The sequence below is a fragment of the Sphaeramia orbicularis genome, chromosome 18 (genome assembly GCF_902148855.1).
Source record: "Sphaeramia orbicularis chromosome 18, fSphaOr1.1, whole genome shotgun sequence".
Taxonomy (NCBI): domain Eukaryota; kingdom Metazoa; phylum Chordata; class Actinopteri; order Kurtiformes; family Apogonidae; genus Sphaeramia; species Sphaeramia orbicularis.
In genome coordinates this window covers 23017688-23042366 of record NC_043974.1, presented here as the reverse complement: position 1 = coordinate 23042366, position 24679 = coordinate 23017688, and the positions used below count along the sequence as shown (strand labels likewise).

At 38.0% G+C, this 24679-nt stretch overlaps 2 protein-coding genes and 1 long non-coding RNA gene across 5 annotated transcripts; 1 reads left to right on the top strand and 2 right to left on the bottom strand.

Annotated features, from left to right (window-relative positions):
- Positions 1-109: 109 nt before the first annotated feature.
- LOC115438974 (uncharacterized) lies at positions 110-13443 on the bottom strand. The gene is made up of 3 exons (XR_003938176.1): positions 13019-13443; positions 3330-3585; positions 110-227 (listed from the first exon to the last, which is right to left on the bottom strand). It is a non-coding gene; the product is annotated as an uncharacterized LOC115438974 (long non-coding RNA).
- Positions 6605-17969, top strand: epoa (erythropoietin a). 2 transcript variants are annotated; one of them, XM_030162866.1, is made up of 5 exons: positions 6605-6683; positions 13962-14092; positions 14225-14311; positions 14455-14619; positions 15272-17969. In XM_030162866.1, exons 1-5 carry the CDS (start codon positions 6605-6607, stop codon positions 15422-15424), a joined length of 615 nt encoding a protein of 204 aa, XP_030018726.1. In that variant the 3' UTR covers positions 15425-17969. The 2 variants fall into 2 exon arrangements, with proteins under 2 accessions (XP_030018726.1, XP_030018727.1); XM_030162867.1 differs by lacking the exon at positions 6605-6683 and adding an exon at positions 6776-7128.
- pop7 (POP7 homolog, ribonuclease P/MRP subunit) lies at positions 16757-19509 on the bottom strand. Of its 2 annotated transcripts, none has more exons than XM_030162870.1 (2): positions 19405-19509; positions 16757-18681 (listed from the first exon to the last, which is right to left on the bottom strand). In XM_030162870.1, exon 2 carries the CDS (start codon positions 18638-18640, stop codon positions 18194-18196), a length of 447 nt encoding a protein of 148 aa, XP_030018730.1. In that variant the 5' UTR covers positions 18641-18681; positions 19405-19509; the 3' UTR covers positions 16757-18193. The 2 variants fall into 2 exon arrangements, with proteins under 2 accessions (XP_030018730.1, XP_030018731.1); XM_030162871.1 differs by having other exon boundaries at positions 19401-19478.
- Positions 19510-24679: the final 5170 nt, after the last annotated feature.

Here is a 24679-nt window from a genome sequence, read left to right as displayed (position 1 = left end):
AAAAGGTTGGGAACCACTGCAGTAAGCACTGGCATTATCATGACCCATAAGATGATGTTCTATGCATGCTGGCTTCTACTAACTTTAACTGGGGTCACTCACCTCAGTGGCTGGTTTGGATTGGCCAGTTGCAGGTGTTGCATTATTAGTCCACAGTGTCCCTGTTCTGCCACCACAGTCTGCTGGAATTTATTAGCTCTTCATGTCCTGGGACTGATACTGTAACCCTATTCAGACATCAAAAAAACATATGGAAAGAGGGCAATATAACAGGTAGTAACTGGTTAAATAAAATCACAATATATATAATCAAATGTCGAGACCAAAATTCCAATTCTATGAAATGTATATTGAGTAATAACATTAAAAGTATGTGAGGTTGTTGTATTCCTGTCATTTCTCTTAATTAACAAATGGGTTTCATCAAAATCTAACAAGTGACAAGTAACAGCTTTCTAGTGTTTTCAACTGTGCTTATGGGTTATAAACTTCAAGTACTTACATGCACTAATCAGATCATTTCATTTTTTTCGAGACTTGTTCCACTCTCAAACCTATAATGCCAAGTGTTACATTGTCAAACATACAGTGAATGTGTAATACTAACCGTGCAAAAGGAAAGTTGCTCTCTATATGCTTTAATTTCAACACAATAGATGAGAAATGGAGGTGAAAGGTTTGAATTGGTTTGTAGAACGTGCAGCCTTTAGCGGTACAGGGCTTACAGCCAGAGTAGGAGAGTCAAAGTACAAGAGAGGATGGCCAAAAGAGGAGGGAGAAGTGTGAAGTGTGAAGTGGTTTAATGACTAATATAATAATGTAATAATGTGTCATTGAGAGACTCGATGACAGAAGGTGTGAAGCTCAGGCAATGGGCCAGAAAAAAGAAAAAAAAAGAAAAAACAGTTTGACAAGAATAATACCAGTCAAAAGAAACAAGATGCTAAGAACATGGACATGATATTTTGTTCTTAGAATAGAAAAAGTAATGGAAAAACAATAAAGGATGTGAATATGGTTGATGGTGGTAGAAGGTTAGATAGTATGTCTGTGAAGGCTTCTTTTGTTAAGGTTTATTTTTCCCTTTATGTAATAGAGTAAATAGTGAGAGACAGAAAGTTGAATGCTGACAGACAGCAAAAATACTACAATGGGCTTTATGCACAGCCCTACTACTTCCTGAACTTAAAGCAGCTCCTTTATTTCCTGTCTTTTATTATTGGACACACTGATGAATCCCGGTGTGTCTGACAACAGTCGTCACAACAAGAAGTAGTAGGTACACCTGGATTAATCAGTGTGTCCAATAATAAAAGACAGGAAATAAAGGAGCTGCTTTAAGTTCAGGAAGTAGTGGGGCTGTGCCGAAAGCCCATAAGGCAGGGGTGTCGAAATCTGGTCCTCAAGGGCCGCTATCCTGCATGTTTTAGATATTTCCCACCTGGTTTAATTAATGATCAGCTCATCATCATGCTCTGCAGAAGCCTGATAATGATGAAATGGCTTCCAGGTGTGCTGGGAGAGGGAAATATCTGATTTCGACACCCCTGCCATAAGACCTTGGTCTACACCAGGGGTCACCAACCCTGGTCCTTGAGAGCTACTATCCTACATGTTTTAGAAGTATCCCTCTTCCAACACACAGTCCTGTGCTCAGATCTCTGCACTGGCTTCCTGTCGCTCAGAGAATAGACTTTAAAACAGCTCTGCTCCTTTATAAGTCTCTCCATGGTCTAGCACCAAAGTACATCTGTGACATGTTGGTCCCATATGAACCATCTCAGACCCTGAGAACCTCAGGGACTGGTCTTTTGCTGGTACCCAGAGTCAGGACTAAACAGGGTGAAGCTGTGTTTCAGTTCTATGCAGCTAATACTGTGGAACAGTCTTCCTGATGACGTGAGACAGACCTCTACTGTGACAATGTTTAAGTTCAGGCTGAAAACAGCTCAGTTCAAATGTGCATAGAACAACTGAAAGGGTTCTATCTGCACTCTTCTCTTTTACTTTGTTTTAATTGATTATTATTTATGTTTTATTGATCATGTTTTAATTGTAATTGTGTGTTTTTAACCTGTCGCTTTTCCATTTTTGTAAAGCACTGTGAATTGCCCTGTGTATGAATTGTGCTATACAAATAAATCTGCCTTGCCCTTGCCACAGGTGGTTCAAATGATAGGCCTATCATCAAGCTCTGCAGAAATCTGATAATGACCGTCAGGTGTGCTGGAAGAGGGAAACATCTAAAACATGCAGGATAGTAGCTCTTGAGGGCCTGATTTGGTGACCCCTGGTCTACACCAGTCAGCCCTAACATTCTGACCACTGACAGGAAAAGTGGTAATAATACTGATTATTTCATTACAATGGAACCTTTCACTGGGTTATTTATATTGGGCAGCAAGAGAACATTTAGTCCTCGAAGCTCATGTGTTGGAAGCACAGTCAGCAATGTAATGAACTGAGTGACTTTGACCAGGTCCATATTGGAACGGTGATGACTGGGTCAAAGCACCTCCACAACTGCAGGTCTTGTTGGGTGTTCCTGGTCTGCAGTGGTTAGTACCAACCAAAAATGGATTAAGGAAGGATATCCCAATCTCAGGACCACTGGGGATCTGTGGAAGGTGTTGGACAAATAAATCTCATCCATGGAGGTCCACTTCTACCTCCAGGACTTCAGGGATCTGCTGTTAACATCTTGGTCCAGATACTACAGTACACCTTCAGAGGTGTGGTGGAGTCTAGGCCTCAGGTCAGAGCTGGTTTTGTGGAAAAAGAGGAACTACACAATATTAACAGGTGGTAATAATGTTCTACTCCCATAGATGCTCAACTGGTTGAGGTCCGGTTGTTCTTTAGATAGGTATTAACTGCTTGACACTGGGAATGAACAAGAAGATCTGGAGATGCTATATCTCCCTTGTCGTACTTGTTCAGATCCCTTCTCTTGCCCAGTTTCTGTCTCTAACGCATCAACTTCTAGGTCTATATATTCACTTGCTGTTTAATATATCCAACCCACTGACACATCCCATTATAATGAGATAATCCAAACTAATGCCATTTTGTTGTTCAGTGGTCATAATGTTATGGCTGATTGATATTTATTGGACATGTTCTGCCAGGTGAGCCACCTGGGCTCCATTTAGCATGAACTGTTTAAACCAATATGCCAAAGCAGATTTTTCTTGTCCTAACAGAGTAATTAGTCATTACGGATAAAAGAGTTTGAATCTGTTGACAGCCAGGGACATTGAGGTCCATGAGGTGTTCACAGTTACACCTGCTGCCTTGAGTACAACTACAAAATGTACTGTCTTACTTACCTCATCGGCCAAATTCCTGTCCTGGTATGCTTTTCATGCTTATGGTCATCACCTACGGATCACACAAAGTTCAAGAGAGTGATATGGTTCTTGTCACTGTGGATGCCTGAAAGCTGAGACAATAACTTCCGAACTTGCTAGTGGCTCCTGCCTTGGCTCCTGCATCCCTTACTGTCGGTCCCCCTATTCTTTTATGTCAGCTTCCTGTCTTGTGTCGCGCCAGAGGAGTAGACCTAGCTGGCTGCGAGCCCAAAACCTGAATGAGAAAGCAAAACACACACACAGACACACACAAACAAACACATACTTCATTTTAACAGCTGTGCACTTTCACTATATATAGTATGATGGAGCTTTACACTTGTAAGTTGTTTGCCTGAGGCTTGACTGTTTTTGTTTATTTACTCAGGGGAGTGGAGGTGAGGTGAGGTAGAGGGAAAGCCCATTCAGGTTCATCCCCAACTCTGCATCACCCTTCCTCTTTTAAATCATCTTGAATTCAATAACTCTGTTCCATTCCAACCTAGGAGTCAGTGTGACTGGACTCCCCTGCCCCCGCACTCTGCACACATCCCTCACCCCCCACCTCAATCCCCTGGCCTTGTCATGAAGCATGGCTTGCAGCACGTACCTTGTCTCCTTCTCCTCTCTCTCTCATGTTGGCTCAGACGTAAGTAAACAGCCCTTTGAGCAAACACTGTCAACATTGTTCGGTAACTATAAAGTATTTTTGCGCACATCAGACAGTCTATAGATACTTTAATGATGTATTCAAAAGGCAGCCAAGTGAATCACTCTCATTTGTCATTACAAAATGTAAAGCACTCAAAATATTCAGACATATCAAAACATGTATCAACATTTATTTTGTATACCATTTAAAAAAGAGCAAAAATTTCCATTTGGATGTCACATTTGATTTGTTTTTGAATAATTTTTAAAGGGAACGGAACCTTGGATTGGTATCATACTCTATATATCATATATGCACACTGGACTCTATGTGTACTTTAACATAGGCCAGTGAAATAACAGGCAAGTGGTCATGTAGCTCAGTAACTTTTATCAGCATTTCCAAGTATTTGTAAAGCTATGTGTGTCACTTGACATTGCATGTGGACTCCTGATAATGCATATGCAAACATAGTTTCACTTCCTGTCAGTTGGAAAAGTCTCCTGTAACCTCTTCTGTGACACAGAGGGGACTTCCAGGAAATTTCAATGTATTGCAGTAACTCTGGCTCCGCAGGGCTGCCAGGGGTTGGGGTGAGGACACCAGGCATAAACAGGCCTTTGAGAGAATAAAAGACGTAATCTTTTAACAAGTGCAGCACTGAAGTGATGACTTTTCCCTGATGAATGTTTAGATTTTGTCAGAGCACATACTAATAACATCTAAACACATCCATCAGCTCCAAAAGGTACAATATTGGTGGTTGAGTGAGAAATGTCACAATAACTTCTATGTTTTTCTCGTCCCACATGTTTAATTATATATCAAGAGGGTACTATTTTAACAAAGCTACCATGGCAACACAACTCCATCTTTGGCATTGTGTTTTGATAATGACATAGACAAGTCATTCATACTCCAGATACCTGGGTTTGGACCCAATGCAGTTTTTATCATGTAAAGTTCATCAAGATTTCTTGTTCATTGAGATTTCTTGTTCATTGAATGCAGGTTTTCACAAAAAATAAGCATGGATTTGCAGTATCTGAATTATTTTCCATTTTATTTTTAAAGTGTCTTTGATTTTGATAATATCTGATTAAATTCAAATTTTACATTTTTGGGTATAAGGTGCAGGCCCATTTCTTTGAAGGGTGTTGTATAATCCTGATTAAACACTTAATATTGAGTCATATCACCATCACTACCATAGGTTTGTACATTCAGAGCGCAGTGTGTTCTGAACATCTTAATGCATTCGTGATACAGCATTAGTGTTTTGTTTTGGGCCCTTTTTTTTTTCTTTTAAATTTTTGTCACCCCATATTCTGGACAGGTGTGCCCTGGTTACCAGAGGCCCTCCTTTACTGTAGATATCAGCATCATCATCGTCATCATTAGTTTTTATCTATGTTTGCATCTTGCTCTGTTATCTTCTTTGTATTGTACTGCAATTTCTCATACAGTATAATACAGAAAAATACATCAAAAGAGTGACCAGCAAGTGCTACTGAAGCATATTCATCTTTACATGTACTGAAAAAAGGCTGAAATGTATAGTGGCTCTTGGGCCCACAACAACTGTCTGATTCTAAAAGATATCCCATTTATTTATTTATTATTTATCAATCAATCAATCAATCAATCAATCAATCAATCTACTTGCATCTGTCGGACATTTCAGTTTTTTTCTTCTTTATCTCTTCATTTGTCTACTTTGTGCTTTTATTTAATTCCCAAATGCAGTTACTGCATAGTCATCTATCTTGCTCTGAAATCACTGTGTCCAGGACCTTCACACGCATTAATATGTGGTCCACGACATACTCGAGGAAGTTTTTGCTGATTACAGGTTGTAAACAGAGGATGTGTCACTACGGAAACGGTGGAAGAAGGTGTTTAAATGTGTTAGTTGCGTGTTCTGCTGCATATCATTTAAAACTATTGCCTACCGACTGGACCGGCAAGGTGACATCTTAGGATGCGCACAAGACTGCAACTAATGAGTTAAACCTAGTGATGTGCACAGACACTGTGACTAATTAAAGCAAGATTTACGGATAAAAACATTCATATATATATATATATATATATATATATATATATATATATATATATATATATATAGACACATGTATCAGTTTGGAAGCTTTGACTCGTCTGTCACATCATTAAACCTAATGTTCACTGACTGCTTCACAGTGGCAGGTGTCTGTTCACAGCCTTAGCTTCTAAAAATCATGTGAAGTTTTATATTAATATTGCGAATCCGCCAAGTTTTTTCCAGGAGTATACTGTTAGAGGCTAATGAAGGTTTATGAAAGCCACTCAAAACAATGGATGGGACGTCTCAGTCTGACCTTTTTGAGACATTATTTACTTTTTAGTCCAAATGTTTTATAAACAGGGATAGCCTATTATTTGGATAACAATGAAAGAAAACATTTTTGCCTTAAGGGAGGAGGTACTTCTATGATTGTCATCATAGAAACAATGCAACTTTATTTTCAAAGTCATCAATAAAAAATCAAACAGGATCAGTTTTTAGAAACACCTACCGGATAAGTGCAGGAGATCCACAAAAGAGCTTCGTTTCCAATTAATGGGCAATAGACGGACCTATGTGCCAAACGGCGTGGACTCTGTGAGGGGCTTTGTGGATACCGCCATGGAGTTTCCCAGTGAGTTACGCACATGCCTTCATGATTTTTCTCTGTACTCTGCCTTTAGTAGATAGTCTATTTTCATGCTTTACGCAAAGGGGAGCTGCATGCATGGGTTGATGTTTAATGGCTCACTGTGGTGCGTAAAAGGCGCGTCCTCGTCCGTGCGGGCTATCACGTTATCGCCATATCCCCAAGGGAGGTAAATTCAAGGTTTTTTTTGTCAAAGCACAGCAGTGATGCAAACTCTGATAGGCGACGGCTCCCGCCAAAGGCACAGATCTTTTTGAAGCGGATTTGCAATCTGGTCGGACAAGCGCTGGGAGCAGCGGCTATACGCTGAACTTGTTGGATTTGATTGGCCCCTTTAACTCGATCCGTGAAGCTTATACTCGTTTTTTTTCCCACAATGTTTTTAAAAGAGGCGGCACCTATTTGCGAATGTTGCAGAAAACCAGTAGAGGTAAGAGCGCTTGTAATATTTCTCAGTTGTAACATTTTATATCGTTACCAAATGCGCATTACATGTACAGCATCAGTCCTACAAGTTGATGAACTGTTTGAACAGTGACCTCGTCCATCTATGGATGCATCTTGCAGCTGTTCACTAACAGGCATGCATCTTTGTAAGTTATTGCCAACAGTAATATCATTCAAGGAATTTCTATGGTTCCGATACAGGTATGGTTATACCGGTTTCTTTACTAGGTACTGCACTTCTTTCAATTGTGCCAAATAAATAACAAACATGGTTTTGAGTCCCTTACCTGCATAAGAGGTGATTGAATTTAATCATTACAGTTCATGGAAGCATGTTGTGTAATCCCACTTCCAAGAATAATATTGTGAATCAGTGCACTAAATAAACCTAACAACATTAGGCACACTGTTAGACACTGTTCAACTGCTAAAAGACATGTGTGATGCATCTCCACTTCTCCTATATTTGTGTTTGTTTTTATTATTATAAAATGATCAAAGAGAATCTACAGATAATATAAATTTATTGCAGGTGTCAGACAGTTTCTGTCTTAGGGAAATATGTCTTTAGTCATGCTTTTTCAGCATGACACAGCAGACTGTAAATTGAAGGCCACTCTGTGTGAAAGCTGAATCTGCAGTTTTTGGCACGGTCGTCACATTCTTATGTCAGCAGAAAAGAGCAAGGGGTTATCCTAAGTGAATAGCTATAAGAGATTCCAGTGAAGTCGAGCAGGAAGTTATGTCACACCTGTGTCATCCGATAGCTAGACATTTACACCTCTGCTCTTTGTCATGGAGTAGATATTGAAATAGAGAAAAGGTCAGAAAGTATTCAAAAGCTCCTCTTCTATCCCTGGAGCATACCTTTTCCTTGACCCTGTGTATTTCAGTATTAACACCACATGGTGTAGTAAGTTAATCGCTCAGTTTTTCTTTACTCCTCTTTGTCATAAGTTGATTAAAATAGATCTGCAAGTATTCTCTCATGTGAGCATCCGGCCATGTTTGTTGAGCATCTGTCACATACCTGGTCGGAAGTTTGCCATCATCCAAATCAGTGCCACTTGTCAACTACAGCTTCCAGTTTAAAATAGTTGCAAGGTTTTAGCAGCTGATGTTGGCAGACAGACCTCTTAACTTTTACTTGGCCACAGTCCTAGACTGCAAATTCCGCCACTGTGACAGTGTGTGTATGTGTGTAAACACAGTTTAAATTGATGCATTCTCACGTAGGCAATGGCAGAGGTTAAAAGGTCAGCAGTAATCCTCAAGCTGAGTCACACACACTTAATTCACAAGGTGACCGCATTTTGAAAATGACTAACGCCAGATCATATGAAAAATGGGCCACTGGGTTGATGGTAACAGTTCCTACTCTAATAATTTGTAGGTAGAAGGCCCTCCAGTGTTGCATCACAGGAGATCTGGAAAAGATCATACAGATGAAAATTTGAGGTGGACAAAAGGGGAGCAACCACTTAGCAGCTTACAAGATGAAAACAGGCCCAGTGTAAGAAGATTTGTACTCTGTCTAAAATGTCTAACGGGGGGATTTATTTCCTGCCATGGGTGCAGATACTCTATGCACATCATAGCATGAGGAATTCTTTTCAGTCAGCCAGTAAAGTGTAAAATAAATACACGTGCAGAGGTCATATTGAATGTTTGTGGGAACGAGTATGTATGTACACAGTGCATGATTCACATTATGTACACAGGGTGCCTGTAGCCTGTGACAAATCTGAGGTCATTATAGACACCGACCTATCATACTTGTCATTGACTGTCTCCTTCCGGACGCTTGCACAGTGGAAAGGGGGCATGGAGTTTAAGCTGATTATTGGGGTGAACGCCCACAGGACTACTAATAATTCTTGACGTGATTTCTTATCCTTCCTTGTTAGCAAAATGCAGTGTTCGTTCAACATTTCTAGTTCAACGCAATTTATGACAATTTTCCTCAAGTCTGTGAACTTAATCTAGCCTGTACCTGACCTGTGCATCTCGAAAGATCGTCTGTATTTTCTGTGATCCTTCTGCGTCATACATACAGGCTGCTGTGAAAGAGTGTATTCAGCATTTGGCACAGAAGAATGAGGCTTGATGCCCACATGACCCACAACACTAGAAACAGTCTCTCTGCCAAGTCTATCCTTAGAGTTCAGAGTGTGCTGTTCTTTCAATCGAAGTTAGAGGACTACTGTCATGATCACTGAGAAGTGGTTAGAATTAATACCATACTTAAGAATAGATTTCTGAATCATGTTCACTGTTGAATGCTGAATGAGCATACAGTTAATTTTGTACTCTCATATCTGTTTTTAAAGTTTCTATTTTTAAATCTCTCTTGATAGTCCAGGATATCACATGATTTTCTTGTGCGTCAGTGCAGGAATGAAACAAAAATTATGTGATTTTGCTAAATCACCCTGATTCACATTGTCATGCTGAGTCATAGAAACCTGAAAGAGACATTTCTACTTACTGTAATATTCATGACAGACTGATCATACACAGAGTGATATGTAAAACATATCTCCAGCAGGATTTAGCAACTAAACTTTTTATTTTATTCACTAGTCGTGTTTTGTCACTTAAATGATCTTCTATGAACTTAACAGTAACCTTAATTTCTAATTAAACATGGCTATTGTCCTTATCTTATAATCTGTCCTCTTCTCTATTACCAGGAACCTACATGCACTGTCAGAGTCACAGTACGTTCTTGAGTCCAAGAGTTTATTTCAAATTTGCAGAAATTCTCTGAAGACATACTGGGAAAGGGCATTCCTTAGATTTAAACCAGACTGAGGTTTTAGAGCCTGATATTTGTGTCGAATATTAAGCTTGTTTGTCAAACCACTCTTTATATACTGTTAACTGTCATAGAGACCGACCAATGAACAGATAGACTTTATAGAGATGTGCAATGGATGGTTCTGAAATTGAATAGAATATTAATATTAGAGGATCAGAAATCTTCATTAAAAGATAATTAACTCTTAAAATGCTGTTTAAATGTGGGTTAGAGTAGGTCATAGGACAAAAAGAGAGGGAACTATATATCTGTAGGAATGTCAGTTACTTGAAAAAAAAAATCGAGTTTTACAATCAGCACGAGAAGATGGTACTGGAAAGACAGTATATGTACAAGTCCATTTTCAAAAAAGTTGGGACATTGTTTAAAATTTCCAAGAGGAGATTTGCAATTCTCATATTTGATTCACAATAGACCAAGAAAACATATCAAATATTTAATCTCTGAAAATACAATACTTGTCTCCAAATAGTTGGGTCAGGCCATGTTTATATAGTATGTGTACCATCCAGTCTTCTTTTAACAACAGTCTGCAAATGTCTGGAACTGAGGAGACCGGTTGCTGGACTTTTGGGAGAGGAATGTTGTCCCATTCTTGTCTGATACAGGTATCTAGCTGCTCAACAGTCTTGGGAGTTCTTTGTCAGTTTAGGATTGTCTTGATGAAAAGTGCAAGGTTTTCCCTGGAAAAAATGTTTTTGGGATGGGAGCATAATATATGCACCTCTATCACGATTCAGCACTAATGGTGCTTTTTCAGATGTGAAACTTTCCCATTCCATAGACACCAATGCAGCCCCATACCATCAGACATGCAGGCTTTGGACCTGGGTGCTCATAACATGTTGGACGTTCCCTCTCCTCTTTGGTTTGGAGGACATGGCATCTGTGTTCTCCTAAAGGAATTTCAAATTTCAGTTTCCACTTCACCTCAGTCTGTGTTAAATAAGCTGTGGCCAAGAGAAGATGGCATTGTTTCTGAATCAATTTTACATTTGGTTTCTTTTATGCAGGATAGAGCTTAAACATACAGTTGTGCACAGCAAACTGTATTTACAGATAATGATTTCTGGAAGTATTCCAGTCCATGCAGTGATATCCATTAGAGAATTATGCCTGGTTTTAATGCCTGGGGGCACAAAGACCACAGACATCCAGTATTGATTTTCCACCTTATCCCTCGCACATAGATTGCTCCAGATTCTCAGAATCTTGACTATATCATATGCTGTATATTGTAAGGCATTCAAGATCTTCATTATTTTACCTTTAAAAAAATGTTCTTACAGCTGATTCTTTTTAGCACCACTTATCTCTCTGGACTTGTTTTACTCTTATCCCAGCTTATTGGAGAAGTGTTACAGACATGGATCCTATATTGCTTATTTTTTTCTTAAAATGATGCATTTTCCTTGTTTAAACATTTCATATATTTTCTCTATTCTATTGTGGATAAAATATGGGTTTATCTGTAACTCTTTGCATTTGGTTTTTATTTACATCTTACTCAGCATCCCAGTGTTTCTGGAATTGAGACGCCAAAAACATAGTTTCTGCCATGGTTGTGAGGTTCTGACATGAATGAATGAATAAAAACAGGCCACTAATTTATCATAAAACTAATATGTTCTTTTCGTTGTTTGTAAGACAAGCTTTTCCCATTTTAATAGATACATGGATGTTTGATTGAATCAAATTTTTATAACAGCAATCTTTATTTCAGAGGATTGCAATTATAGAGTGATAATGGTGTGGATTTGCACAGTTAGGGCATGTCTGCCATGTGTCAAAGTATATACTCATGAATCCTTTGTCTCCATTTGAGAAATGTAGGAGTCATTCCCTCATCACCTGTAACAGATTAGACTGCTGGAGATGGCCTTCATAAAGGTTGGATCAGATCATGGTTCCGATCTATTGTGGATCATCTCTGAACAATTTTGACTGTGTAATTCTGATGAAGTGGAAAATGCATCGTAAAATATTTCCTCTCCTCTGCATTTGCTTCCATATTTCCCTACTGAGCAGTCTGCTGCATTAGATAACGGTTTGGATGTAAGTGCTATATTCATCAATATTTGGCAATCAGAAATAGTTGATAATTATATTAAATAATAGGATTTAATTTACATTAAATCCACCTTGAAAGAGAGACAATTCACTGATTCAGTCTCATTAGGTATAGAAAGTATTAGCACTTCTGCCCCACAGTTCAGGGTTAGATTCTCATTCACACTAGAGCCTTTCTCAGAGGCTGTTTTCTTCTTTTGATGGTTTTCCTGGTACATATAGGTAATTCCTTTTAGGTTAATTCATTTTATCAGTGCCCTTGACCATTGTGCTGATGGATATCTGAAGTTGGTCCCTGAGCACTTTCAATGGAAGCGAGGGGATGAACCTTCAAATGCATGCTAACAATAAAGTGAATAATAATTTAATAACAATAAATTTAACTTTATTTAATTTAAATGTAATAATAATTTAATAATCACAACCAAAGTCTCTATCAATAGTTAATAACTGTTGAAGGATTCAGAGTTCTGCAGCATAGACGCTGGCAATATTTACTTTTGTACAACAAAAACAGACCATTGGATGTATTTTAAAGAATATTTCATCTGAAACTACACCAAATAATGTAAAAAGAACAAAGCAGGTGGTGATGAGGTGGAAAGAATGGAGAATCAGAATGAGTTTCTCTCCGAGTTTCTGAGTAAGTTTTCATTTGTCCAAGTCATTGTTCATCCTTAGTAGTTTTCAAAGTTCAAGGGGACTGGTTTTTAAGAACTGGACAAAATCAGTCCAATTCAAAATCCAAGCCCAGTTGTACTTTGAAAACTACAAAAGATGAACTTTGAATTTCCTTTGTCTGTGTTTAGGTTGAAGGCCAGTTTGTGTGGTGAAGGTGCCAACACTAACTTAAACCAAACAAATCAGGTCAACACAAAAACATTGGTAACTTCTAACAGAGTTTGTTCTTAGCCGTGCTATGCTATCTACACCAGTTAACAAAAACAGGTGTATGGATAAAGAGTTGCAGTTTGTGGCTTACTGCTTTGAGTCCAGTGAGCTGGAGGGTTTCAATGTCATTTGTGCTGCTGAGGTCCGTGGCTGGTCTTTGTCCTCTTTGTAAAGTTAGCTGGTTGATGTTAATCCCATTCTGTGGCTCCTGTTGCTTGTAGGTTCAGATGGTAAACTCTGTGTTGTAGCCACTGGCACGAGATTTAGGAAACTTTGCTGTTGGTTAGTCTCAGGCAGGCACTCATGTCACTGCCAACGACAAAAGTGGGGGCCTCGGAAGGGTCACAAGGGCATATGCTGTCAGGCTCGGCTGCAACAATGGGAAGCCTCAAGGTGTTTCTTCTGCAGATGGTAGAAAAATGTAAAGAGAGATGTCCAACAGAGAAAGAATGGTCCCCTGTAGTGGATTTTTATATGACCTGATTAACTCTGGTCCTAGACCACATGGTGACCAATCATAGGTGGGGTTTGATTTGTGGGCCAGGTGTTACACATGAGTGTGAAGGATCCTGGGAAACTGAGTTCATTTCAAAACATATCCTCTACTGTGGAATCCCAACTGTAATGTTAGATCATTTGTAAATATAAAGTAATGTACATGACTAAAAATTACATGTATTATTCAATTGAAGAGGATAAAACAAACACTTAGAAAAAAAAGACATTATTCTTTATTCATATGATAAAAAGACAAAGACTCAGTTTTACTCTTAACTGCCACTCTTTAGGGGTCTCTTACACATGCAACAATAATATGCATACCAACCCCCCCCCCCCCCCCCAAAAAAAAAAAAAACAACAACAACAAAAAAACATTTAATACTGGTGCAAACTTTCGTTTCATAGACAAAACATTCCCAGGAAAAGGGAGACAAAACATAAGGCCGAGTTGTTAGTACATTACTCAACTTGTTTTCATCCTGTTTTGATGTTGGCAGGAGACTTGAGTTTTTTATTTCTATCTGTGATGGCAGGACTGCTTGCCCTGCTGCTGATAGTGTTGGAGTGGACCCTGCCAGTCCTACCGTCCCCACTGAGGCCTATCTGTGACCTGAGGGTCCTGGACCATTTCATTAAGGAGGCACGAGACGCAGAAGTCGCTATGGTGAGAGGCATAGTCTGTGATTCACTGCATGTCGGTATGAAAGAAGGATTTGTGCTAGAGTTGTGCATAACATTTGTGAACCTATACAAAAATATCTTAAATATACTGATATGAATCTCTCAAATCCTTTAGAAAGCATGTAGAGAAGGATGTAGTCTTTCAGAGTCTGCCACTGTTCCCCAAACCAGAGTCGACTTTGATGTGTGGGAAAAGCAAAATGTAAGTAGTTGCAGATTATGTATACAATGTATGTGCTAGCATCTTGTGAAACATTTTAATCACAAATACAAACTTAGAATTTGTATCATTTTACATGATTCTATGATGTGGCTCATATTTTTGCTTTCTTCATTTTTTGCAAGTCATCACAGCAAGCTGACGAGGTGCAGTCTGGTTTATGGCTTTTACAACAGGCCTTGAATCTGCTACGAACCTCAGTTACCAACACAGCACTGCATAGTCACATAGACACCTCCATCAGAAACCTGCTCAGCATCAGTGGTGTGCTGCGCAGCCTCAACATCCAGGTGAGTTTCAGCAGAATGATGGACATTGAAAACACAGGTCTGTATGCAGGGATATACTGGGAGATTCACGTACAATGTTTGGCTATTTTATGCAATTATCAATCAAAAATGTTCATGGGATTGTCCGATTATTGTATATATTACTTACAGTCACAACTAGTAAGATTCAGGCCATCTGTCAGATATGAGTTTGAACTTATTTATCGGACATGAGAAAGGTTCTTGGAATTCAACAGTGCTTTCTCTAACTGGGATGTCATGGGACACTCTTTGGAGGTACAAAATAAGCCTTTCTGTAACCAGTCTGTGGGCATTTTAGCGCTCTGTCTAAGGCTAAGTTACCATGTCGCTTTGATTCAGGTCTAACAAGAGACTTAAAGGAAAGAAAATTGCTTAATGAGCAGCTTGTGTTCTGAGTTTTTATTAATAAATTGTAAACATGTGTACTCAGTCTTGATTAGTTATTGGAAATCAAGTTCATCCGAAATAATACGGAGACAGGATCCAAATACTACTATTAATTTCTCAGATCAGATTAAGAAAAACAGACTGAGGTCAAACAGATTTCTGCAGATAACTTACTTCTTCAGACATAGCTAATAAGATGGATTCTTCTTTAAGATATGAATATGTTGTTTCTTTTCTTTTTCAGGAATATACCCCTCCAGCTAGTGCTGCGGATGTTGAAGGAACATGGAGGGTGTCCACTGCAACAGAACTGCTTCAAGTCCATGTCAACTTCCTGAGGGGCAAAGTGCGCCTCCTTCTTATGGATGCACAGGCTTGTCAGCAAGATGTCAGCTGATCAGCTCATCTCCCTTCTCCAGGCGAAGCTGATCTGTGTTTCCTGTGGCAAGAGGGGGGACTTAACACCGTCTACCTGCTTGTTGGCTGGTAAAAGCGGTGTGTAAAGTGAGGAAAATGCAGCCATCACCGCATATATAGAGGAAGCTGAGACAAGAGTACGGTCCCATGTGGGCTTTGAACGGACAGGAGACGTTTGCACCTTTGAATGCAAATATGAATACGATGAAGGACACACGGACCAAAACAAAGCCTTTGGGAAACACTGCTCCAAAAGCTGTTCTACTGGCACTCTCTTGCACTTTTGTGGATGTACTTTGTGACTGTGAGCTATGATTTCAGTTGTGACTGTGTGTGTGGTGTGTTCATGCGACTGTTTCCAGGGAATTTGACCCCTACACTCACCTTTCTAGAATAAATTGTAGAGTGAAACACCCAGAAAATACTGATTGCACCTGGAAACTAGAGGACTGTGTGGTTGCAACAGGGCATCCTTTTGTCATACTCAAAAAATAAGGCCTTTCTCAATGTGCCTTTAGTGTTTCAGCCATGCCTCTTAGACACATTACTCTTAGTTTTTCTTACTGAATGTGTGAATATATTTTTAAAAATGTTAATTAATATTTATACAAATTTCTAGCTCCAGTCTGGTATTTTTTTATAGTCTTGTATCTTTAGGATTATCCTTGCCTTCCTCTCATGTGACATACACGAGAACAAGGCAACAAAGAGCTGTTATTTATTGTCATCATTTGTAATGGCATGCTGCTGTTTTCCTTTTAAAAAAGATTGAATGTACGTATGACTATGAAGTTGATGCAGTGGTTCAGTTTCAGTTTACGAAGGGGTATGAGTGAGGAGGGTAATGGAGGGTTACATGGGAAATGTGAAGTTGTTTTGTCATGTCACCGCCAAACTAACACTCAACCAGACTGATAATCAGACTGACTGGAAAAATGCTGATGGCCTTTACAGTGAATATCCTGTGAGGCCATATTTGCAAATAGTTTTCCAGCATCTGACGTTAACGCCGTCTCCCCCCTCCCTCTATTGTTCATCGTGACACCGCCAGAAGGCAATCAGTCAGTCCTGGGAACTTGATGCGTTCAAGAAAAAGCTCAGTTATTTGCATTATAACTAGTTAACTGGTCTTCCTTGTTTTTTTCCGTATTTTTTTTTTTTATATCTCATGCAAGTGTTTTTAAGGATGTTTGTACATGTTTTTTTTCCTGTTTTTTGCATCATGATGTTTTGTCCACTGTAGAATTTCTATTTAAAAACAACATATTATTCTTGGATAAAAAAATAAGGATAGACTGAAACACAACAAGAGGAAGTTTGTCTGTTTCATTTGTTATTTTTGTCTTATTCAGGTCAATGGAGTTATCAGGCAAGCTGAATACAAGCTGCTACTGCAAACTCTAACAGCCTGAGTTCCATTTAGAAGTCACATCCTCATCAGGCTCTATACACTCCAACAAGCTTGTTTTTAACAAATCAAACAGAACGTCCTACAGAATGCTTTCCTTCATTAAATACAAATTAAACATAACTTATACACGCAAATGCCTCAATCTTTGTAAACTAGATTCTGTCTGACCTTAAGCTGAACCAATTCCCCTAACAATATTGGAGAATATATTGTTGTCACATGGTTCAGTGAAAGACAGGTTAAGGAGCGGCGCCATCCTGACATGTCTATGTATGTCTAACTACTGACATCTAGTGGACAATTACAGTAACAAACATGCTTCAATTATAAATTTATAGTTATTTGTATCTTCAAAAACATATGGACATGCAACTGTAAATACTTTCACAAGCTCTTTAGTCTAAAAATTAAAGACACATATTTGGCACAGCCTTGTCTATCTAGTATTAACTTTGACAAAAAGGCAAACAACACTGATGCTTATTGACATGCAAACTAAAACAGAAAAACACAGCCTGGGAGAACAACAATTTCACTAACACATGATGTAAGGCAGTGAAAATCTGAATATTTCAACACTGACATAGTGCGTTTCCATCTAGCTGTTTGCATTTTCAATTGGTGCATGAAAAAGTGAAAATGTCAAAAAATTTGAACATGAAAAGGAATACAAAAAAAAAAAGTTTTCATTGATGGGAAAGGTGGAAACATTGTTGCAATAGAGGCAAATCAGAGCTATAGAAACTATGTATAATATTGTGTCTGCATGTATAGACTAATAAGGAGATTGCAGGAGTCACATAAGGACTGTAAAGCTGGGGAAAGAAGTAGTAAACAAAGGCTCTGACAAATGCTATTTGATCCAAACAGGTGGTTTGGGGGTCTGAAGCAGTCAGCCAACTTAAGAATTTCAAATATCTCGTAGTAAGAGCTCCTCAAAAAACAGCTAAGGCAGTATGTTATTATCAAAGTGTAGTATATGAAATACTACACTTTACTGGCACTGCATTAAATCATGAAGATGACAATGAGGATAATTAACCAACTGTAAATATTCGCCTGATAAGAGTGTATGGAAAAGTGCGTAAATTAGCCTTTAACTATTCAGGTTTTTTTTTTTTTTAAACTTCTGCTAAAACTTGCATACATTTGGATGGGAACGCACCCATAGACATCAATCAACACAACAGTCTGGTCCACACTGTAGTCCTCAGAAAGTCAGGTCTGCACAAACACAGCCCCTCAAGAAAAGTCATCTGTTTGGAAGGGAATGAAAAATTATGGATTTAAGGATGGGTGGAGAGTGTGTAGCCCAAACTGAGCAGACCTCTGATAGGGTCACTGAGGGTCCGGGTAGAAAACTTTTATATGAATCGCAGAGTTGTTACGAGTACGTGTCATGGGCTCCCCAGCCTCATCGGGATCCTCAGGCTCCAGGTCATCCACAAGCTCGACTGTGGAGGTGTTAGCTGCCAGCTGCAGTGCTCCCTGGCTACTGGCCTGTAACTGCAGGGCAATGTTAATAGCCCTATTGATGGCCAGGCCCAACCCGTGGACACAGATTTCCCTGTGTCCCCCACCTTCCAGCAGCTTCTGACAGCGGGCCAGCTGAGCACGGAAATCAGTTTTCATGTTGACGTAGACATCATTACGTCTTTTTGGCAGTTTACGGGGAAGCCTCTTCCTCAGGGTGTACTCCACAGGATCCATCTCTACAGCTGGGGGAGTGACATCTGACGGTGTCTGGGACATGGAGGACACCCCTGGGTTGCGTGGCTCTGTCATGTCAGCGTCTGTTAGGAAGAAGCTGGGGTCAGATGATGAGGCTGGAGACATAAGTTAACAGACAGGAGTTCAGATTTTACAGTAATGACGGAGGAATTACAGGTGTAGGTAATGACATTATTAATGTTGCTTCTACAACATTTTGGCTAATCAAACCAGCCACTCCAAATAACAGTACATCCAAACTACCAAAATACTGGTTCAGTTCCATTGAATTTGTACAAAGTGTGAACCTGGACCTGATACACCTAGATAAAATGCAGATATGATAATGGGTAAAATATCTACAGTTACAGTTTGTTCAGTGTCAGTGAGGCAGCATGCGTAAAAGCAGGACAACAAATTAATGTTACTATCATTATTTCCAGCTATGCCTCTCTTACTGTAGTAGGACCAAATTTCAATGCAAGACATGTTCAGCTCTTCTACACATACAGTCCACAGCGTTCATTTCATAGCCTTCCGTTTGCTCGAATAACATTTAAAAGTACTGTTAAATGGCACGCAATTTACAGTTACACGTGATAAAATAAATGCAAAACATTTTTCATTACAAAGAAACAACATATATATATATATATAGACATAATAATAATAATAATATAGACATTTAGCTAAATGCTCGACTGTAACATGCTGACTGGAGCCAACAGTCTAACATTAGCTACAGCAGCATAAGCATCAGTCAGTTAGCATGTTGACCAATTAATTTATAGCAATTATTAATACTCTGGGTAGTCCATCAATAGAAGGGGAACACTTACCTTCAAAGGGATAAAAGTAAAATTGTATCTATTTTAACGTGTTGGTTTCATTCTTCATCCTACTGCCGTACTCGATTTGCACCGGAAATGTATGTGCCACGACCCGGAAGTTGTAACGTACAATAAATACATGCACATACACATACAAAACAAAACAAAACAAAACAAAATAAAATAAAATAAAATAAAATAAAATAAAATAAAATAAAATAAAATAAAATAAAATAAATCCTTTCAGCAATTATTTGGATGAAAAGGCACATTTTGAAGATATTTGTGTCAAATCGGGATCAAGTTTACGGATATTTGTGATTTTTGTGATTTGTTAGTCAACTGCTGGTACCTATTTCATAAAGTGTACAGACTACTTAAGGTGTTTCACATGATATAAAACTGGTATAATCAATAAAAAGAGAAAAGACGAAGTTACAGTGTCTAATTTCATACACCACTTCTGTTTCATCATCTCATAAAAAATTTTCAATACACTTTTGGGGGTTTATACTATGCAATGATCACTAATTAAAGGATTTTCCAAAACTAGAGAATGACAAGAATATTCTTGTTGCATCCAGTGCTGGTTTATATAAAAAAAAATAAAGAGGTCTTTCAGACAGAAAATATCTAATGTTATTCAGCCACCATGTCTTTGGCGCCATCTACTGCTGTTGCGTTCCCTTACGTCAGTGTTTTTCAACCTTGGGGTCGGGACCCCATGTAGGATCACCTGGAATTCAAATGGGGTCGCCTGAAATTTCTAGTGATTGAAAAAAATAAATAAACTAATAAAATTACTAATTATATATATATATATATATATACATATATATATATATATATATATATATATATATATATATATATATATATATATATATATATATATATATATATATATATATATATATGGTGAGTTCAGAGAGACAATCACAATATATAAATGTCAAACTGTGAAGCTGAAACTGAAGCACTGTGGTACTATTTATCTTTCAAATGTTCATTGTGCTGCAGTTCTTTCATAATTCATAGTTTGAGTTCTTGTTTGTTCAGTATTAATTGTCAGCCTTGTAAATCCAAGCTGGACTGACTGTACATATCCTGACCAAGGAAAATCAAATTCTCACTTTGTGCAGTAATCTACACCTGGCTTTTCTGCCTCCATCCATAATAATATATGTTATACAGACTAAATGTAGTCTAAAATTAATGTTTATTTGCAACATAGTACAGCAAACTATTACATGATCAAAAACAAATTAATTTTAGCAAACAAATTTCCCAGTTTTGAATGTCTGGGGTCACCAGAAATTTGTGATGTTATAATGGGGTCACAGACCAAAAAAGGTTGGGAACCACTGCCTTAGATTTTACCTTGAGAATGAGGAAAGCACCAGGTTTTCAGGGCTTTTCTCTGGATTGTAGAACATCCGTAAGATTTAAAACCAACAAAGATTAACCTTAGTGAACATGTTATGTATCATTCCACTATTAATTTTAAACCTTTGAAAACTTAATGTATTTAGGGGATTTCAGTGATAATCCCAGCTCTTTATTCCCTAAACTCAAAAGCATTATTACAGTGAAGTTCCATTTAATCCACTTTAAATTACTGGTACAGTTTTGACATTTGCAGATCAAAATATTAAATCTTGCATGTGATGAGTGAAACCATAAGATGATGGTATGATATGCAGGTTATAGGTTCTACCTACAACACTCTCTCCTGGCCAAACAATGCAACTGTATTAATATAACTACCACAGTAAAGTGGAATCTCCCTTCAACACATAAAAATGACTTTTAATGATGAAAAATATAGTGGGTTAATAAATCTAATGCCTCCTAAACATATTTGATAAGTAGACTTAAGTAAGCTCACTGTCTGGTTGTGAAAGTCACAAGCAAACAGTCTGGTCTTTTCCTGTTTCCTGCCACAGGAAACAGAAAGCATGCATGTGTCTCACTTCATCTCTGTGTTTTCGAAGATGGGCAGAAACATGCTGGTAGAAAACCAATCAGACATCCATAACTAAAATAAATGTGTAATACAGCTACAATAGACTTATATGTTTAATAAAAGAGATTTATCACTTTGACCTGTTCAAAATGAGTAGCTGTACTTTATCAAGCACATAGTATGATTATGTGATTTTAATAAATGTGTTTGTGTGAATAAAAGGCCACTATTAATAAAGTACACCACAGTAAACCAAGCCCATGGATTTCTGTCCTCTGTAGTGGAAATTTTGTTTGTATGGAGCGACTCTGGCATTTCCTGCTGTATTGTAAATAGGACATCCTGGGCTTCTAATGATATGTCATGGGATAGAGTTATATGCTGGAAAGGTCTTAGTTTCCATTGAAGATAGAAGCACATTACAAAGCATATTATATAAAAGATGAATGATAAGTCATATATTATTCATTTGTCTGTGTTATTATCAATATTAAAATGTTATTGGTTAATAAAATATCATGGATTAAATTGATTGATTATTTACATTTTTACATAATAGCCCTTTATAAATGTAAACTACTGGGCACCAGGATGATGTTCTTAGTGTGACCAGTTCTAGGTCTAGTTTTAGATCTAGTTCTAAGTCCAAGACTAATTCTAATTATAGCTTTGGTTCTAATACTAGTTGTAATTCTAGTTCAACTCTTGAATATCAGGAGTTGGTGTAGTGATTGATTGATTGACTGATTGATTGTGTATTTAGAAATTAAATGAAATTGAGAACAGAAAATGTTAAATGTGTTTGGTCAAAAATAATCAACAGAATATATTTGTCTTTTATATCTCTTAGACATGTTGTAACTCAATTCAAAATTGTACATTGTCTTCATTTGACGAAAATAAGAACGTGTAAAGTTAAGATGGACTTTGACCCAACATGTGACAGATGTCGACAAGGACGTGCTACCCTGGTGCATATGTTCTGGACATGTCCAAAACTGAACAGGTTTTGGGAAGCTATTTTTTGATAATTTGACTACATCCTGTAACACTTCTTATAAGCCATGTCCCTTTATGGTCCTATTTAGAGTGACCCCAAGAGACATCAGCCTGACTACACCACAAGCCATCATGATAGCTTTCTGTACTTTCATAGCTAGAAGGATGATATTGCTAAAATGGAAGTAACAAAAGCCACCTGTGTATGGTCTCTGGGTGAAAGAGGCAGGGGCAGGGTGGGCCCCTTTTTCAGCCCGGGAGTTTCATACCCAATTCAGCCCACTTTTTCTATGGAGGAGGAATTTGAACAAATTAAACAGCAGCTAGCACTTACAATGCCTTTTTATTGGGTATAAGTTCAGGAATAGGTTGGTAAGTTAAAAGAAAACACTTCACTTTAACAATATGTTTAGTTCAAATTTAAATCAGATAAAGATTTTGTAAGATTAAAAATATAATAAAGATGAAAACTTATTTACCTTTGTACAGGAGCAATAAATTGAAATTAAAATTATTTGAAATTAAAATAGCATTTTACACTTTAATCTCAATTAACCCTGAAGCTTAAATATAAACATCACAGCCTGAAAAGTACATTCAGATAGTTAATCAGAGGCACTTAAAATGATGGCAGGTGTGTACTGACTACCATTTAACATGAGTTTAAATGTGATTGCTTAATTCTGAACACAGCCACATGCCCAGTTATAAGAGGGTGTGCACATTTGTGCAACCACGTTATCTCTGTTGTTTATTTTTACTTCCCCTCCCTAAAAGATTTCAATTTGTTTTTCAATTGATTTGAGGAGGTTATAGGTTACATTAATAGTGGAAAAAGTTTTGAAATTATTTATCTTGGTCTAATCTTTTTAATCACAAAAACATGGCATTTTAACAAGAGTGTGTAGACTTTTTATATCCACTGTATGTCCAACTGGAAAAGATTTGCTATACGGTTAAAGGGTCAGTGCTGAAGTTCTCTGATGCCTGGCAACCTTTCTTAGCTCGCTTTGAAACTATAAACATGGATGAGATTAATTTGTAGAGTGTAGTACACAAGTGTGTATATTGTCATAACCCAGCTCTAGGCCATGACAAAAAGATGGGAGAAATACACAGTGCTAAAGTAATCCAAAATATTTATTAAAGTATAAAGCAAGATAATCAAAATATACAAATAAATATGAGGTGTGTAAGTCAGTAATATCAGTAGCGTGCATGTGGATGTGTGGATTGTATAAGTGTATGGGTGTGTGGCTGAAGGAAACAAAAGGTAAAGCAAACAAAAGGTGCCGGTAGAGGGGAGAGAGAGAAAGGGAGAGCAGCACACGCCATGCCGGATCTGGCACTTTATGGTCATCAGGAACACCGGGCCCAGGTGCTCTCAATCACTGTGATGCATCAGCTGATCACCTCGGAAGACAACACAGAATGACGTCCCAGCCAAGCACATACCCAGACTCAGCCACCTAAGCAGGGGCCGTCACAATATGTAATATGTGTTTGTGTAAGTGTTTGTATGTTTCTCTCTAACTTTGTGGATGTATCTTTTTTTTTGTTTTTCCTCCGGAATTTTTAATGTTTCGGGATGGGAGTTTGTATTGTAAATGTAAATGTATTTATATTTTTCAAAATCTTAATAAAAAGACCTTGATAAAAAAAAAACCAAATGTGTTCTCTTTGCATTTTCCACAGCCATAATGTGTTCTTTTTTTTTAACCTCTAAGTTCATCTCCTTTTCCCCCACAAAAAATAAGAAATTAACTGTTTTATTCTTGGTTCCATGAAGTTTAGTTTTATAATTTGATCCAGTAATTTCATGGCAGAATGTGAAAAATGTGGCATAAACAACATTATGGCATTTTCAAATCAACAGTTTCTCAAACCCACATCAACCCACTCTGAAAAATGAAAGACAAAGCAACAATGTCCAAACCTGTGATGGTGGCAGCTCTTTGACTTTGAGCTAGTGATGTGACGTTCACGAGCGAATCGAATCTTTTGAACGGCTCTTTGAAATGAACAATGGGAACCGAGTCTTTGTAAAGAGCCGTTCATTTTTATTTTTTTATGGAGGGAGTGTCCGATTGCCTGTCAATTTTAGCGTCACTGGGGAGGCATTGGGCAGAAGGAGAATGTTCGAGCAGAAAAAAAAGAGTGCTCCTGCACTGTGCATGTCTCGTGGCAAGAAGTTAGCAAAAAACAAGTTTGAAGCGTGAGGTGAGCGTACTTGAGGAGGCGGAGCTGGAATACTGGTCGAAACCGGTATGTATGTCATACATACAGCTTTTTATAATGTTCAAAAGATGTAAAAGATTA